Source organism: Pogona vitticeps, chromosome 2 (assembly GCF_051106095.1).
Source record: "Pogona vitticeps strain Pit_001003342236 chromosome 2, PviZW2.1, whole genome shotgun sequence".
In the NCBI taxonomy this organism is placed as follows: domain Eukaryota; kingdom Metazoa; phylum Chordata; class Lepidosauria; order Squamata; family Agamidae; genus Pogona; species Pogona vitticeps.
Genome location: NC_135784.1, coordinates 178,570,556 through 178,589,466, shown reverse-complemented (window position 1 = coordinate 178,589,466; position 18,911 = coordinate 178,570,556). Strand labels below are relative to the sequence as shown.

The 18,911-nt window shown below is 43.8% G+C and overlaps 1 protein-coding gene across 6 annotated transcripts in view; it reads left to right on the top strand.

The window, feature by feature from the left end:
• The window catches only part of ATP2B3 (ATPase plasma membrane Ca2+ transporting 3), a 136,189-nt gene that overhangs the window by 64,008 nt on the left and 53,270 nt on the right, over positions 1–18,911 (top strand). For all 6 annotated transcript variants that reach the window (XM_072991428.2, XM_072991430.2, XM_072991427.2 and 3 more), the window contains exons 4-7: positions 5,878–6,075; positions 7,825–8,082; positions 9,773–9,898; positions 11,064–11,189. In XM_072991428.2, coding sequence (XP_072847529.1) covers positions 5,878–6,075; positions 7,825–8,082; positions 9,773–9,898; positions 11,064–11,189 — 708 coding nt within the window. The remainder of the gene's footprint in view (positions 1–5,877; positions 6,076–7,824; positions 8,083–9,772; positions 9,899–11,063; positions 11,190–18,911) is intronic.

Genomic DNA, 18,911 nt, shown 5'->3' with positions numbered 1-18,911 from the left:
GCAGCAGCAATAGCAGCAGCCGGGACTGGCTTTCTTTGCTGCAGGGAGCTGCAGGCTCCTTTCCCATCACACAGAGAGAGGGAGGGAGGGAGAGATCACGCAAATGAGAGGAGGGCAGTGTGCAGGCCACTGCAGTGGTGGGGAGCAATCAAGGAGGGCCAGTGTATGCCAAGGGATGGGGGAGCAAGTCTGGGAGAAAGCTGGGGAGAAGCAAGCAGAGGAAAGAGCAGCCTCCCGTAGCAATAGCACACCGGCTGTCATACCACAAAGCCAGAGGCAAAACAGGACTTCTGTGCCTTTAAATGGGGGGGGGTCACAGAGGGAGTTCTGGATGATGCCACTTTTTCTTTATACCACATGATGAGCTGCCTCTATCAACCTTTGCTTTTGCACCCATGGCTAAATGGGTTGGCAGAGGGTCGTTACACTGAATCTGAGTCTGAATAAGACAGAGGCAGTATTGATAGTCGGTTCCGTGAGCACACCTGTACAACGGCTAAGAACATTTTATTAGCATTGTTATTTGTTTCAGCTAGTTTGCCAGCTCTGGCTTCCCTTGAATATGGATTGCTTAGTTATACCGATCCTTTCTTTGATAACACCTGGGCTGGCTTTCTGCAATGCTTTATAAAGTGGACTGCCCTTGAGAACAGTCCAGAATACACCTGCCAAAACTTTGGCTCTCTTGTCTAGATGGGGCTGTATTGTATACATCAGCGTTGAAGCAGCTGCATGGGCTGGTGTTTCGCCACTCCCCAGCCCAGTTTATGACCTTGGTGCTTGAACCCAAAATGGCTTGAGTTCTCTGAAGGAAACTCTCCTTATAGATCAACCTGTGCATTCACTTTAAATCATTGTAGGAGGGCCTCTTTATTATTCTATTTGACTTCCTTCAAATACCTCCTGCAGAGAGAGAACTTGAGTCAACATGGCACTCTCTTCAGAGCCAAGTTGAAAACTTTTTATTTGGCTTTACATTGAAACCTGCATTTAATACCTGGATGAAATAGTTCACCTCTCTTTCTCTGCTTTATTGTACTGAAGTTCAGTGATACGCTGTCTTTATCATTAGTAAATATTTGGTTTCTGTGTATACGGTCCTGAAATTCTTTTCTGATTGAAGGTACCGGCTCTAAAATTTAAAAAAAGAAAAAGAAAAAATTGGCAAAATTAATACTAAGATTCATTTAGATACAGTTCTGTCTCCATTTATATTTTTATAAAAGCTTTCCTATTGTCATAATCATATTGTTGCTCTTATTGTTATGCACCACAATTCTCTGCATGTTTACTCAAAAGTAAATCCCACTGGCCCTAACCCTGTCTGCTTGCATCATTGTGTAATAGTGATCGCATAAGCACTTCCCTTGGCTTGCGGGCTCACATTCACATGCAAGGGATGGAATGAAGGGGAGCTGGCAGGAGAGGGAACCATTGCATGGCTGCCCTTAGGCCAGCTCCAGATTAGCTCCACTGCAGTCAGTGGGGCTGGCCCTCTAATAAGTGCTTGTGGGTGATAGTCTCATTGTCCTTTGGGTAGCCGAGTACCCTCTTTTACGAAGGACAGTCCTCTGGAAGGGCCCTTTGATTGAAAAGATGTCCAGTGCAAGTCCCAGCTTTTTTTAAAACACACACACACATCTGAAGGGAGAGCGACAGGGGCCTTGAAGCTGCCTATTCACACTGAGTAGGGCACATGGGTGAGCTGGACACAGTCTGCCCTGCTGTGCTGAGGAGCATTGTTTTTCCTACAGAAATCATGGTAATTATTTCTAATTATTTCCTCGTCCCTTGGGGCTGCAGGCAGGTGGTGGACAGGGCTGAGAAGCCAGTGGTGGATGAGACCAGAGCCAAAAGTAGGTGAGCCCCACCCCTTCTGTCTGCCTCTGCCGCTTCTTTCCCTCTTTCTCTTTCTCCCCCTCTTCTTCCTCCTCCTCTTCCTCTCCCTCTAGCGGGTGTCTGAGGAAGGTGCAGGTTGCTTTTCCAGAGGCAGGACCATTTGCAAAGGACCTGTAGAAGCAAAGTGAAGGGCTGCAGTTGGCTGGCCTCTCTCCCTAGATGGTTATTCATTAGGAGCACCTACGGGTGCCTACATCACTCACTTCACACTAAGGGATCAAAAGACAATTGCTGTCAGAAATCTAATAGCCTTTTATGGCGAGCAAAACTTGTAAAATTACTTTGTGTTATACATAACCCCAGAATCCCTCAGCCACTGTGATTAGCATAACTTTTTCAAGTTCTGACATAGAGCATTCATGGCCTTGATTGATTAAAGCAAGAGGAATGGCTCCCGGTGTCCCTGGATCTTCTTTTCCCTGGCTCTGGGAGTTTCGTGGCACCTTGTTAGAGGGATGAAGATAAAGGGGGGGGGGGTTGCTGTTGATCTACTGGTCTCTTCCCGGACCAGCTGTGGAAAGAATTTGACAAGAGCCCCTGACTTGTGATTCCTGCTGACAGCCTAGGTGTCTGACATTTTCAATATTTAACAAAGCCCTCCCACTCCTCTAAGTCCAGGGCACAGCGAAAGGAAACAAAGGAAGAGAGGACCACTGGCAGAGCTGCCCTGAAGTCCTTTCATCTCACAGGAGCCATGAGATCCGGGCCTGTGGTGAAGTCCTCCTCCTTCGCTGCAGGCACCCACCCTTTGAAAGGTCTCTGTCATACCAGTTAGAAACATATCTTGCTATATGGCAATGCTCTGAGCATTGCTGTCACACTTTTTTCAGAGATTACGTGGGGGAGACCCATCTCCAAGGTTTCATCACTGAAAAGGGGGGTGGGGAGCTCTTATTACCATACAGCAAGAACTGCCCCTGAACAACATAAGAAGAGCCCTGCTGGATCAGGCCAAGGGACCGTCTAGTCCAACTTCCTGTATCTCACAGGGGCTCCACCAGAGGCCTCTGGGCGTACACGAGAGGTATCTCTCTAGATACCTCTAGATACAGCAAGCCCTCTCCTCTCATAACATAGTTAAATTCTCTTCTCCACACCTATTTTACATAGTTCAACTGACCATCACCCTTTGACCGCATAGATCAACTTCAGAATGCCTTTGTGTAATGCTTAATCTCAGAACGCATCTCGTGATACAACAGTTACAACATCAAGCAACAATTTATAGCATTATTTGTTCTCTAAAAGGTGACAGGAGCAAGGGAAGCCCAGTGCTGGCATTTGATTACCTGTGTGCATGCACTGAGACAATGCCATAACATTTCCTGCCAAAAATACCAGAGATTTTCTAGCATGCAGCACTTTGGGGCGTAAAAAGCACCAGGAAGTAGCGAATTCCCCCCACATACAACACTGAGCCCCAATCTGAAGTAGGTTGGGCAAAGGTCCTGCACTGGAAGTATGTGTTTGCTTGTTTTCTCCAAAATAAATATGGCTAGGACAGGCATTGCTTGTTGAAAGGCCAGGCTGGCATCCTATGGAAGCACATGTGTCCATACTAGTTCATACTTCTATAGACAGAAGGCAGCGAATCTACTGTGTTCTATGGTGGACTGATTGACAGGGGTTTGTGATTCTTAGTTACTTAATAAGAAGAATATAAAACTTTCACCATTGGCTGTCCCATACCCAAAATGTAGGCTACAGAAATGTAAAGAATGGGTAAAACCAAGGAACAGATACCTGTCCAGTAGCACTTTGAACTCAGCTCTGTTTCTGAAAACAGAGCTGTTTCTGAAATTCAAGATTTAAATCTGTGCTCAAAGGCATCCTTTGTTCTTATTTCTCTGTCTATACACCTACACCATTTTGCACCTTTTGTTATGTTTTGAGAAGTCCAGTTACAAACAAACCAAGAAACCCTGCAGGATGTGAAGTTTCCCCACCTCTGCTGTACAAAGGACCAGCCCTCCTATTAGGCAAAAGTGAGTTGATCGCCTCAGGAGGCAGATGCTGGTGTTTCCTAGACTCCACTAGCTCCTCTCTCTTATCATACAAACTGCCCTTAATCCCCTCAAATAGCCGGATGCCTCTGATTCATTGGAGGATGCTTTCATCTTACTAGTGCTCAAACAAGATTCAACTGACAGTCCATATGGCTTCCGTATGTTGCCTAGAGAAAGGGCACCATTTTGTCCTTTCCCTTTCTTGGGCTGCTCTTGGTTGTACATGTTCCCTTCTTTAGGTTTTAGCCTCTCCTCAGGTCATCCATGAAACCTGGTGGAGCAGGGTGCACTGATGCAACCTGACTGGTGCATTGTATATAATTGCACATGCCTGAACATTACAATACTGAAAAAAGGGTAAATTGCAACTGGGCATAGCTCATTTGGCAATAGCACATATGACTGGTTGTGGTTTCTGAGTATCCTGTTGAACAAAATAACAAATGCCTTTGACTAGATATAGTAGCCCGACCCAAGTGGGGTCTCATTAAAAGACAGGCTCTTTAGATCAAATGGAGCAATATGTGTCCCGTTCATTGTCTGCACATCTTTTCAAATATGATCTGATGTGTTTGGGGCCTTTCCTGCTCATTCTGCTAAGTGTGGCATTAGCCTTCTGCCTCGAAATTTTACCCAGGTTGCACCACTGCTATGACTAAACCTAATCTATAGCTAGGCAGATTTTTTTTTCAGTAAACAACCAAAAAGAATTTGAATTTCTTTTTGTTTTTTCTCATGGGGTGGGAAGGCTGTCTTGATGTATTGCATAGGGGGCCTTAAAATTGGATGGCAAAGGACCCCGATGCTTGGATGCCACCTGCCCTTGGTTCATTACAACATCTAAAATGTTTAGGTAATCAAATAAACACAAACAAAAATGTTAAAACGGCAAAAATTAAAATGTTTCAAACAACGAACAAAAATTAATTAAAGCCAAAGGTATCTTTAAAAAGCTTTTGGAGCTGGTCATCAAAATGTTGACAGCAATGCAGCCATATGGGCCTCCACTGTGATGTCTCCATAGTGTGGGTGCTGCAGTCCATCAATTCTCACTGAACCACTATTCATATCTCTCCCTTCTGCCCAAGGGTTCATGATGGCACGTACAGTCTTTTTGTTCCTTCTCTGTTTTATTGGTAACAACAGCCCTGTGAGACAGTGATTGGCCCAGGATAATGCCCTGAGCTTCCAGAAAAGAAGCAGGATTTCCATTTTTGTGTCTCTCCATTTCCAATACATGTAACAACTATATCACACTGATAAACCTTATGCCTGGGGTTTGTCACTTGATCCATGGCTCTTAAATGACTGAATGCTCCCGCACACCAGAACAAATGAATAAACAACTATTTGTATAGAGCAGCATAATATATCAGTGTCATGAATTCTAGCTCAAGCCAAAGAGAGTGAGAATGTGGGAAACTAGATATTAGTTCTTCATTCGTACTTAAGACTTGAATCTCATCTTCCTTCCAAAAAGCTCAAGGCTACATATGTGGCTCTCTTCATTCCAGCTTTAATGCTCACAAGACATCTGTGAAGTACAGTACGTCACACTAAGACATTATGAATGGCCCAAGCACACTCTGTGACGTTCATAGCCAAGTGAGAATCTGAACCCTGGTCTTCCTACTCCTAGTTCCAGTATTCTGTGTATTACACTATGTAGACCAGGAAGGAGCAACTCCAGATGTTTTTGGAGAATAGCTCCCATCATCCCTCAGCATTGGCTGGGTTTTCTAGAGCTGAGGGTAATCATAAGCCAATAATTTAGGGAGGGTCAGTTTGTTCACCCCATAATTCCAACAAACACTGTTTTTGCACATATTTCCCCCCTTGTAATGTTATACACTACTTCCAGTATTTGAACAGTAAATCAGGCCTGAGCCTGTTGTAAGACCCCACTGGTGTCCTTCTGTACCACCCACACTCACTGTCTTACATCAACCTGGTCTCTCTTCCATTCCCACAGGTCTCTCCGACAACACAACTGACCTGGAAAAGAGAAGACAGATCTATGGACAGAACTTCATCCCCCCAAAGAAGCCCAAGACCTTCCTGCAATTAGTATGGGAGGCACTCCAGGATGTGACACTGATCATTCTCGAAATTGCTGCCATCATCTCCCTGGGGCTGTCTTTTTATGCCCCACCAGGTGAAGAGAGTGAAGGTGAGTTGTAGCCCTCCTACTCCTATGTTAACAAGATCTCCGGCTGGATAGAGCTTTCATCTTGAGGAAGTCCGGGGGCCATTCTTTTTAGCTGCCCAGTGAGTTTACTTACACTTTGGCCTGAAAATACCAGCAGTTCAACCCAATGTGGGAGAGAGTAAAGGATCGTGGTAATCCACAGCTCCTAGGAGGCCAACGGCAAAGCTTTCGAACAGTGGCTCCCAACGTTGGATCCTCAGATGTTCTTGGACTACAACTCCCAGAAATCCTGACCAGCACAGCTAGTGGTGATGGCTTCTGGGAGTTTTAGTCCAAGAAAATCTGGGGACCCAAAGTTAAGAACCACTGCTTTAGAAGCTTTTTTTTTTTAAGACAAAGGAGTATCATGACATGACAGAAGCCATCTATATCTGAGTAGTGAGAAGATGATATTCTGGAGTCTGCCACTGACTCAGTTACAGTCAACTTCAAAATTAGTCTATATTCATTCTTCTGAAAAGTAACTTTCTAAGTTATAATTCCTCCCCACCCTTTATATTAGATCATCGTGCTTTCCTGGAACATCAGTTCCATTGGCAATAATTTATGTCAGTTACCTTGCTCGAAATTGCTAAATTCTGCACTTCTCTGTGCTGCCTGATCCATACTATATCACCAATTCAGTTAACTTTTTATTTGTTTGTTTGTTTATATGTCATTCTTTAAAAATATAAAGAGCTTTTTTGATCCTTACTGCTTTCATTGGTACAACCATTCAAGGTAGAGAACTATTCTGCCCATTTTAGAAGTAAAAAATATAGGCAGAGTCAAGGGCATGCCACCAGTCATGCTTCCTGCCTTGACTTTACCATCCTTTCCTCGGCACCACCAGTACTTCAATGCACCACAGATCCATGATCCACTTAGGGCAACCTTGCGAAATGATTCTGTCCTCTGCGGTCTTCAACCAGTTGATCTGCAATACAATTAAGATATTCATCAGTTATATTTATGGAACATAGTTTTGAAAGCTATATGACATTGAGGGTATATCCATACTAGAGAAGGGGGAAATTATTTTCTACGCTTCAGTTCCTCTCTAATTATTTTTTAAACTGGGGGAACTGAAGGGTTCATGGTGCTGGATGGGAGTTGCATCATGGGCCCAGTGGGGTACAGCCCCCTAGCCAAATTTTATCTACAGTGGTGCCTCGCTAGACAATTACCCTGCATGACAGTTTTTTCGCTAGACATTGACTTTTTGCGATCGCTATAGCGATTCGCAAAACAGTGATTCCTATGGGGGAATTTCGCTGGACAATGTTTGGTCCCTGCTTTGCAAACCAATTTTCGCTAGACGACAATTTTGACAGCTCCCTCCGCGCTCGCAAAACAGATGTTTTCGGGACCTAAGCTTCACAGACAGCTATTTAAACACCTGATCGGCAGTTCACAAAGCGGCTTTCCTATGGCCGATCTTCGCTAGACAACCATGATTCTTCCCCATTGGAATGCATTAAACAGGTTTCAATGCATTCCAATGGGGAAATGCTTTTTGCTAGATGATAATGTCGCTAAACAGCAATTTCAGTGGAACGGATTATCATCGTCTAGCGAGGCACCACTCTACTCTGCATTAGAAGGACCTAGGGTTGTGCAACCTGGTCCTCTGGATGTGTCCTAATATAGCTTCCACATTTGTCAGCAGTGTGGTCTTGGAAAGCTGGACAGTTATGTGATACTTTCTTTTTTTCCCCTCCCCTTTACCAGCCTGTGGGAATGTTGCTGCTGGTGCTGAGGATGAGGGTGAGTCTGAAGCTGGCTGGATTGAAGGTGCTGCCATCCTGCTCTCGGTGATCTGTGTGGTGCTGGTAACGGCCTTCAATGACTGGAGCAAGGAGAAGCAATTCCGGGGTCTGCAGAGCCGCATCGAACAGGAGCAAAAATTCACAGTCATCCGCAATGGACAACAGGTCCAGATTCCTGTGGCTGAGCTGGTCGTGGGGGACATTGCCCAAATCAAATACGGTAAGTAAATGTGGTCAAGCAGATTAGGGTTTCCTTAGGGTGAGTCTGCTAAGCCAGGACTGGTGCTCAGGAGACACACTGGATGATATATCGGGCAGTTAAGTCCACTGACACCATCAAAGCAACTGGGACGTGATGTCTTCTAGGGTTGGCCATTCTCTCAGTCCCTTCTACCACCCTCAGATGAACATCCGGTGGGAAGGTATGAGAAGCCTTTTGTGGTGGTTGCTTCTAAACTCTGGAACTTATTTTCAAGGAAGAATAGACCATCTTGCTTTTTTCCTTCCATTGACAGGCTAAGGGTTTGGATTCAGGCAAGATTTTTTGACAATTGATGGCTGCTGTTAACCCTGTTGGTTCTCTGCTCTATGGATTTGTTTTAATTATTCTTTAATCTACTTGTATTTTACTATTCCAATTACTAATTCTTATTCTGATCTGGTTTGAGCCCTGTTTTTTCGGGGGGGATGAGCTAAAAAATCCAGTCAATTAATCAATCAGTTAATCAACCAGCTGATCTTGAAAATCAAGAGCCACTGTGCTGTAGCAGTTAAGTTTGTTAAACTCCAGAGGTCCATGTTCTTGTCCTAGTAAGCTGTGAAACATGCACGGCAGTCATGCTCTTGCTCAGCTTGACCTACATCACAGATTGTTGTGAGAATGAAATGTTGTGGAGAGCCATTTATATCACCTAGAATTTATTAGAGGAAAAGTGGGATAGAAATGTAATTGAGAAGAATCCCAATAGCTGCTCAGGAATTCTCAAGTTCTTCAGCTGCAGTGTCAAATGGGGATGGCTCGTAGCTGTGGAGCATTTGCTAAAAAGACATCTCTCATAGTTGTGGGGTGTGGATGTGTCATCTAAGACAGTGGTCCTCAACCTTGGGCCTCCAGATGTTCTTGGACTTCAACTCCCAGAAATCCTGGCCAGAAGAGGTGGTGGTGTAGGCTTCTGGGAGTTGTAGTCCAAGAACATCTGGAGGCCCAAGGTTGGGGACCACTGATCTAAGAGGATGCAGAGGAATCTACAGGAGGAACCATAATTTGATATGTTTCTGTGAATTGGCAGCTTTTCCATTATGGGGGAGGCTCTGGCAACACTGGCCATATTTTCTATACATAGCATGTGGGTGGAATGGGGTTAAAGAAATCAGCACCCATAGTAGTTCTGCGAAACTGGAGTTAGTGATAGGATAGAAGAAAGTACCTGGAGATGACTAACAGTGCAATCTTGTGCATGTCTGTTGAGAAGTGACAACCACAGAGTCTTATGGGACTTAAAAAAACAACAGAGTGTTTCTTTACAAAAACCAAATGTAGAAGAGATTATACCTTTATTTAGACTTCTAAAAATCAAACATTCAGCACAAGCTTTCACAAATAAAATTCACTTCATCAGGCACAGGGTAGAAAAATTATAAATAAATGTCCTAAAATGGTCATCACAGCAGATGTCTGGCAGACGTATTGCTTAAGGTGAACTGAGGGCTGGTTTCAACCAGTTGGTGTGCGTGTGTTTTTAAATGTCTCACCCCTTGGTGCCATTTGGTTGGAATTTTCCACTCAACCTCCAGGATAGGAGGTATTCCCTGAATGTACTGGATGGGACTTATTCTTTCTAGGTAAGTGGGCATAGAATTGCAGCTTACAATGTTGAACCTATTGCTGTAACTTCTTTTTTTTTTCCCAGGTGATCTGCTTCCTGCAGATGGAGTGCTGATCCAGGGAAACGATCTCAAAATTGATGAGAGCTCTTTGACAGGGGAGTCAGATCACGTACGCAAATCAGTGGAGAAGGATCCCATGTTGCTGTCAGGTATGAGGCAGAGCAATAGGACTTTAAGATCTCCAAAAGCAGTCCTTCTCTCTGTTCCTTCAGCCAGCCTGACAGGAGCATGTAATGAGGATATGAGAAATGTTTATAGCTGCCCCCAAAGTCTGCCATTCCTTTTCCAGGAAAGCTGAGAAGAGGTACTTATCCAGAAAATCAGAAAGACCCTTTCCTGATTGGGGTACAGGGCACTTTATCCTCGAATGAACAATGGAGTCCAGATTTTCTAGCATCTCAAGTTGGTTGTTGTGGGTTTTTCGGGCTCTTTGGCCGTGTTCTGAAGGTTGTTCTTCCTGACGTTTCACCAGTCTCTGTGACCGACAACTTCAGAGGACTGGAGATGAAAGCCTTCAAGAATACTGTCTTGTCCTGTGTTGATTCCAGTCACCAGTGCAGATGTCTGCTTTGTTTAAAAAAAGTTATTTGGGATACACTGACATAAACACAACATATAGTGTTTCCCCACATGGATGGATCCCAGAGCCCATTTACTGTGCTCTATTCTAGAGGGAAACACAGATCCTGGCAACAAACTATGATTCATTCAAGAGTATATGTCTGCAATTACTGATTAGAGCTGATGTTACTATTAAGTAGTGTGAGGCAAATGCCTCAGGTGGCATTTACTGAGAGGTGGCAGCAGGTCCCCCAGCAGTTCATCCTGCGATCCTTGGCCATTCTCAATCAAACAGCTATGCATTCCACATGGCCTCTCTTGCACTTCCTAAACAAGTGTACTGCCCTTAGGTGTGGTGGATGACACTGCCCCACCAGAGGTATGCATATAAGATTCAAATGGCAGCCCAGGAAGCCTCTGGCCATGGGACAGAGAGGCTGTCATCTTGTCTTTGCCTCAAAGGTAGCAAAATCTCTACTGATGTTCTTATAGAGAAGCCGCCTTTAACATCGGATATCGGCATTCCCTAGAACTCAATTTGAGAGCCACTGCCGCAGATCTTCATTGCTAATGGCATGTGGTTCACATGGTATGCTGCCGAGGCCCCTAGGGCTTCACTGATGCCCACCCTGACCTGCAGGATCTGGTAATGAACCCAGGGAATCTGACCCTTCTGCTCCTGATTTGGTTTCCAACTAGCAGACTTTCCAATTTCCATCTGATGTCCCTCTGACTCTTCCTTGGATTTCCCAGGCACCCATGTCATGGAGGGCTCCGGCAGGATGGTCATCTCAGCTGTTGGTGTCAATTCACAGACTGGCATTATCTTCACTTTGTTGGGTGCTGGTGGAGAGGAAGAGGAAAAGAAAGATAAGAAAGGTAAGGTCTCCCCCTCTGGCCTCAGTAAGCTTTTTGCTCATGTATGTTGGTATTCTTTGTGATGCATCTCAGCCTTCATGCCTTGTCTGCCATCTTGTTTGCCAAGATGACAGATCCATCTCCTCATCCACAATGTTTTCAGCGCAAGCTTCTGACATCTATGGTCAAAGCATAGTAGTAATAAGTCAACATATGTCATCACGGTTACAAGATGACTGGAACCTCATTAAAAATATTGCCTTTGAGGTAATCAATTCATTTAAAGGGGCATGTTCAACTTCACTGCCACCATTCCTTATGCAAAAAACGCTGTACCTTCGAATAGTCAGTACTTAGTATTCAACTTTCATAGTGAGTTGCTGCTGGAGCCACTGCTATCATATTAGCTCAGAGGCACTGATACATCACTATAGCACAAGCATTTGGCTGGCTGCTGACTGACCCTGTGCCACTAGATCATTCAGTTTTGTGTAGTTGTTTTGCAGGGATGTTCTCATAGTGGCAGAAACATATCTGGATTCAGAGCCTTGCAGGGGCTGGGATAGAATCTATACTGGTGTGGACAATACATGGCCTTACAGATGCTCTTGGACTGCAACCCTGTACATTCCACCAGTCCTCCCTCCTGGGGCACCAATGGGGCTAGGGGCCCCTGGCAATAATTCCATAAGCTCCAACTCAGCTTCTTGGCTCAGAACAGCTTTTATTAGTGGTATAGCATTACTTCTCTGCCTCCCCCCCCACACACACACACACACCAGTCTCATGGGGCTGAATTATAGCCTCTAAACCTTTGGGCACCACTTGCCAATGTGTGAACCCAGTTAACTTCACTGGAGGGCCCCAGAGTCCAGATTCTGGAAAGTAGGAAGGAGAGGAGAGCTTAGGTCCAGGACTCACCTCTTTTAGGGAAGGCTTGTATAGATGAGCAAAAGAAGTCAAGCCCTGCAGCTTATCTCTACCCATCCTCTCCCTTTGCATCACTTGCCTCTCCTGGGCTGTGGCGGTGTCCAGGCTAACACAGCCTTGTCCAAGCATGTGGCTGGTGTCTTTGGTGTCTTACTCCTGCTGCAAGTGAAACCCAGTGAGCGTAGATAGCTTTCTTCTCTTACATCTTCTCACACTTCTCTTTGAAGATAGGCCACCACTCTGTGCCTTCCCCGTCCTGCTCTTCTCTTCTCATTGACCCTGCCCTCCTCCAGCTGTTCCTTGTCGGGCATGCAGATCTCCTTCAAGTTGCACACACGTCCTCCCTGCAGCTTGATACTGAGGAAACCCGCCCTGATTTCGGCTGCCTAATATTTGCGTGCTTCAGCCTGATGGCTCACTAGGGGTGTGTGCCCACACCTTCTCACAAACTCGCATATAATCCTCACCATTTACTGTGCTGGCTAAAGCTACTGGGACTTGCAGCCCATCAGCATTCAGGAGGCTACACTTTGCCCACTCTAACCTATAGCCTGGAACCATCATTGGTCTTCTGGATCTAGATGGCAATTGTGTTCAGCTTCTGCCACTATGTGTAACAGCTTTACAGGAATATATAATTCTCCAGATGTCAGAATACAGTCTTCATCAGCCCTAGGAACCACAGTCCATGACAAGGAATCACAAGAGCTCTAGTCCAGCAACATCTTCCCCCACTCCTTACTTTACCAGCTTCCCCTTTCCCTCCCATTTTTTGATGGGACCCTCACCTCTCCCTGACCCTAACCTGCCCAGGGACATCTCTCTCTCTTTTTTTTTTTCAGGTCTGACTGCAGTTTACAGACCTTTGCTTGCACTTCTTGCTTATTCCCATTCCTGCCCTTCTTGACAGAGCTGAGCTTTCTTCGGTTTACTTGGTCCCCTGGTCTTTCTTCTCATGGTGTCTTCCACGGCCATCTCCACAGGTTGCCCACATCAAATTCTGACCTCTGCTTGCCTCTTGACCTGCTGTCCCCATTTTGCCTCTTCATTCAAAAATGTGACTGAAGGTTTGCAGGCCACTTCTCTCGCCTGGAAGATTGGGAAGCAAACCCATTCCTATTCCTCCACCCATTAAGCACCGAACACAATTGCCATTTAGACATTCTTTCTGGCAGCTGACCCATGAACCGCTTCCTCTTGCAGCTGAGGAAATTGCAAAGGACCCAACCACTTGTGTGCAAGGTGCTGAATCATGTGTTTCTTTCCCGTGTGATAGGCATGGCTCTTAGATAAAAAGAAGGACTGCCAGTTCCTTGAGAAAGAGGCTGGTTGTGATTGGTGTTTCCCCCACTCATGTGACTGGCCTATTTAAATGTTCTTGCTCAGCTGTAAAGGGATAAGTGACTCCCACACAACTGGCGGAATTTCTAAAGGGCACCATGGTGTAATTGCATTTGACTCGCTGCTCTTGGCAGCTCTACAGTCTTGAAGTTTGACTCAGCCTGCTGAATTATGGCTCATCATTTTTGGAGAATCTGACTCGGAAAAAGTGACTGCTCATAGCTTTTGCATTTGATTCCTTACAACTGGGTCTTTAATACAACCAGGGTTCAAATCCTTAACTAACTCAACCCACATAAATTGTAGACAAACAACCATAACTCGCTGTGCATAAAAGAACTCATCCAGTTTCCAAAGAAGAATCAACTATATAAGATAAATGCTCTTTTCCAAATCCTTCAAATCAAATTTTTTCTGTTCCTTCCAAATAATGACCAATTTAACTCTTTACTAACTGAAACAGTTGGCATCCAAAATTAACTCGATCCACAGTCATCCTTTGAAAGTTAACTATCACCAATTGATTCCTGATCAAGGAACACTAATTAATACCTCTGAATTGTCTTCGAGGGACATGGAGCTGAATCTGTCGAGACTGAACCAATACCATCATTAACTAGTTCATTGCCAGGGATGCACACTCTAATGCCATTATTCACAGACAACAATCTGTCTCTGTGTTAATCAGCCCTAATGCCACTGTATAAATTTGTCAGCCAGTGTGTCAACCAAAGCCACCCCTGAAGCACCCAGTACATCTCAGAATTGATCCTCTGAATTGATGAACTGGTGCCATCCTTCAAATTCATAGACATTTTCCTAACATCTCCTCTTTCCAGGGCCTAGTCTGATGCAGCAACCTTGCTGAAGTAGAGAAAACATGAGTCTAGCCAGTACCTGGGAAACTGTATTTGAGTCCTTCATACACCTTGACTTCTTGAGAATACACTTAACAAATAAATAAATCATAATTAGGCAAGAGAGAGAGTAGCTGGCATTTGGACTCAAACATCCGTTATTGGCTCGCTCAGGGGTGCCATCAGCAATTGCTATCTCAAGCAGTTCGAAGACAATGGTGAATAGGTTCACTGTCATGATGTATTAACTCAGCCTGTTGCTCAGTGACTCTCAGTGCATCCGTAATGACGCAGCACCGTAAATCATTAATGTCAGTAATGCAGAATATGAAATGCTACAAAGATTATGGTATATTTAACCAGTGCCAGATTTAGCTGATCATCACCACACATGGACCTAACAGCTAACAGCCTCAGTTATGTTATTTAACCAAGTCATTTCTATCTTATCTTTCAAAGTAAAAAAATATATATTCAGAGCCTGCTTATAATATCAGAAATGAGAAAAGGTTCTTTTTGGGTTACAATCCTCCAAGTCCCCCAGCTATAGTTTTTTAAAAAAATACTTTTCTCAAGCTCTGTGGTACACAGAAAACCCCGCAGAGTGAAGAGATTTTCATGGCATATCTGATATGGGCAGAAGATTGGGCTTCCTCAGGTGGGTGCCGCTACTTCCCCACCACTTCCCTATTGTGGTGCCACCACGGAAAAGGCTCTATCCCTGCTTTTCACTAATTTGATGTTAAGTAATGATGGGCCTGAAAGGTGTCCCTCCGAAGCTGATGCTCTGATCAATTCATGCAGGTGGTGACAGATCCTTCATATAGTCTGATCTTTGACCATGTTGAGCAGTCATCTCTAACCTAATTAATCCCTAGGTGTGCTGGACTACAGTTCCCATCACTCCTATTGTGTATGGCCATTGACTATCCTGGGTGAGGAAGATGGGGGCTATTGTTCAACATAGCTAATGTATGATTTTAAAGTTTAATGGAGATGCTGTAAATTGAGGTTAGGAAAAAAAATTAGGGTTACCAGAGCAACTGAAGTAGGTTCAATATATTATGAACTAATTATGTTGCTCCTGATGACATCATGTCATTTACTAACATCAATATACAGTTTCTTTTCAAGGGCTTTATTTTTGAGACCCAGCAGCATGAATATTAACTTATTACTGGTTAGCCTGAAATTATAATTAATTGGCATAATTTCTATAGATGATCCTCAGTCCAGTCTTTGGACACTGACCACGTACTGTCACTGACCAATCAGCAGTTGCTTGTGCCTCAATTTTAGAATGAACAAACTGCTCCTGAATGAACTTGAACCCGATGGCCTAACTAACAGACATTCACTCTCAGCGTCATAGCCAAGGGTGTTTCCAAAACAGTCCTCTCGTCTCATTTCATGCCTCATCTCTCCCACCCACCTCCCACCATTTTCCTCCATTCTTTTATATTCCATGTAGACCCAAATAAAGGAAAAGAAATCCAGAAACAAAAATATCTGTCTCCCAGTATGAAGACAGATAGACTGTTTGAAGGCTGGAGGGTGACAGTTCAACATTGACCTGTAAACATTCATGATTTCCCGCCCCCCCTTTCCTCCTGGAGTGAGTGGTTGTTCTGAGAGATGTTGGAATGGTTCAGCCTGAATGGAAAAAAACAGGACATGGAGAGAATGAGTTGGCTAGTGCCCATATCACTGTCAATATACATCCCTCCTGGTGTAGTTTCACAACTCTGTGTGTGTGTGTGTGTGTGTGTGTGTGTGTCTAGGCACGCGCATGCTTTAATGTATCTGATCTGGCAGGAAAGGGAATCAAGTAAAATATAGAGGTATATGTGGATGGAGATTATGTGCATCCTTTAATAAAATGTTGTAAAAGCATGCACTGATTTGTGGTCACGGTGGTAGGGGTACTGAGAATTCAGTGGTGCCCTAGGGGCCCACTGTGGGTGCCGCAGAGAAGGCTTGGCAGCACGTTCTCTGCATTTGGCATAACCTTGGACCACAAGGTGGTGACAAGACTGGCGGCTTACTGATGAAAGGCCCTCTTTGGGCTTGTTGGTAGCAGAATACCTTCCAGAGATCCATCTGCAAAGAGCTCACACTCTTGCCCTGTTCTGCTGCCAGAGAAACACATTTTTTCATTCTGCATAAATTTCAATTTACCACATATAGTTGCTGTTACAAATGTGGCTTTGTTTTCAAAAGTTCAGTAGGTTTTCCTTCACCTTTTCTGGATTTTCATTCAGCTGTTATCCTGTTCTAGTTTTTCAATTATTTACTCAGTTTCATACCATTTCTATAAGCTGCCACAAACAATACAGGATAGAAATCTGTTAGAATCTTACACATATACATTTGTTGGTGTTATGTATCATCAACTCATTTTTTTTTACTTAAGGCAACCCTAACAGGTTTTTCAAGGTATGAGAGATGTTCAAGAAGTGGTTTTCACATTGCCATACCCCAATGTGGTTGCAGAGCTATGGGGATTCGAACCCAGGTCTGCTGAGTCCTAGTCCAGCACTCTGTCCACTACACCACACTGTCTCTTTCTCTGGCTCTCTCTCACATATGCAATCTGTCCGTAAATACAAATTGCACTTTGTCTATCTTCAAAATTCAAACTATATATTCTTCCTTTAACCTGGATTTGTAGGCTTGGTCTGTTTATTGTTTAAGAAATTCCCCTCCCTCACCATAAACTTGCATACTTCCACACATTCATTCATAAGCAGCCCAATGTACAGTAAGTGGTACATCTCAAAAAGGATGGGGAAAAGCAGGGAGGAATGAACCTATTAAAGAGAATAAAGAAGAGAGGATTGTAAAGTCACTGTGTTGCGGGACTGTGAACTATCCAGGGTTGACTTCTGCTAAAAGAAGCTAATGGAAGAAAATAATAAAAGCTGCATTCATACATAGTGTTACCAAAGGAGGCAACAATGTTGTTGAGGTAGGTTGGAAGAACTTGGAAAGTTGTTATTTAAACGTAATCAGTTATAGGTAGAATACCAAACCCTCCCAATACTTAGTTGTAGTTGCAGTTACAGTTTTTAAAAATTAATTCTTTGTCTTCCCATTTTTCAAATAATTTGCCCTGTATGACTTTGGGCACGCTGCAAGGTTTCATCAGAACACCATCAGGAGAAAGAACTGGTAAACCACATCTGAGTACTTTGTACCTAGAAATTGGAGGACCACCATAATTTGAAATTGACTCGACAGTATCTAAATATTATTAAACAAGTGAACACTTATTGGAGAATCAATAAAATGGGCCTCCTTCCTGGCACATGAACTCTGGGAAGCTCCCTAGCAGAATGTGAGTTCTTGTGTTCCCCAGTAACCGAGTGTAAAATCAAATATTACGTGGAATGTGTGATTCCTGCTATTATAGCATTTTATCTCAAGGCGCATGGCTCCTTCAAAACACAATCAGACTTAAAAATGAAGCTTGTGTTTACCTGCTGAAGACCAATCACAAAACAAAGACAAGCTAGCTTGCAAAATGCAGAGTGAGGCAACCTCATGCTAGCAGCATGGGAAGTATTTTATCAGTTCAGAGAGCTCTGCTTCTAATGATGTGATAATCATATCAGGTTTGGCCTGATATCCAGAAACATACTTCCTGTGGTTTTGGAATGGAGCTGCTATAGACCTATCATGACTAGTGACTACTGGTAAACTCCATGCATTTATATAATCCTGTTATATTAATGGGTATGATGACTAGCAGCAGATTATTGCTGAAATCCTGTTAATCTTCACATAACATAAAGTTATAACCATGTAAACATGCTGGTTGTTACACCCAGGATTGGATAATTCGATTGAGCAGTCAATCACATGGCTCCCATTTCACCCATTTAATGGGTACATTGTGCATAGCACTTCCACCCTGCCTGTGCTTTCCCATAATGTTGCCGCAGCTCCATGTTGTTCGCACGGAACTGTGCAATCTGATGTCAGTCACTGTATAAAACTGGGCATACCATAATTTTATTTAGTGTTTGCTGGCACTATGAGCAGGAAACACAAGAGTAATCAGTTCCCACTAGTTCCCAATAGACACTACATCACATCACTGACTGTCCATCAATACACCTTGCCTCGAAGCCATTAGTGCTCTGCCATTCATGAGGAATGATTCACTTGTATTACTCACAGAGGTCATCAGATGAGTCCATATCAGTGGACTCTGATCTAGTGTTTTACAGTCACCTACAGGACCAGATTACAATATTACAATATGTACAATATTATAGACTAGACATAGGGTATGACTTCATTGCCTTAAAAAATCCTAGAGTTATCTCAAGGTAGTATTGCATCAATTCATGTCATGTGCTCTTTGTATCACTGTTCCTGTACCCATAAGGCAGCCTCAATTGAACTGGGTTGATTCAGAGTAGGAACCACACTGCTCTTAAATGGTCTTAAATAGCCCCAGGTTGAGATTTTGATCCATTCATGGGTCTGTCCTGACTTCACTTGCATTCTATCCTTGCCCATAAATATCTTGTATGGAGTTTTAAGTTTTTATGAACACTTGTGTGAGAGCTCAACGTTAGGCTCCTTCCGTCATTCAAATAAATCAGGA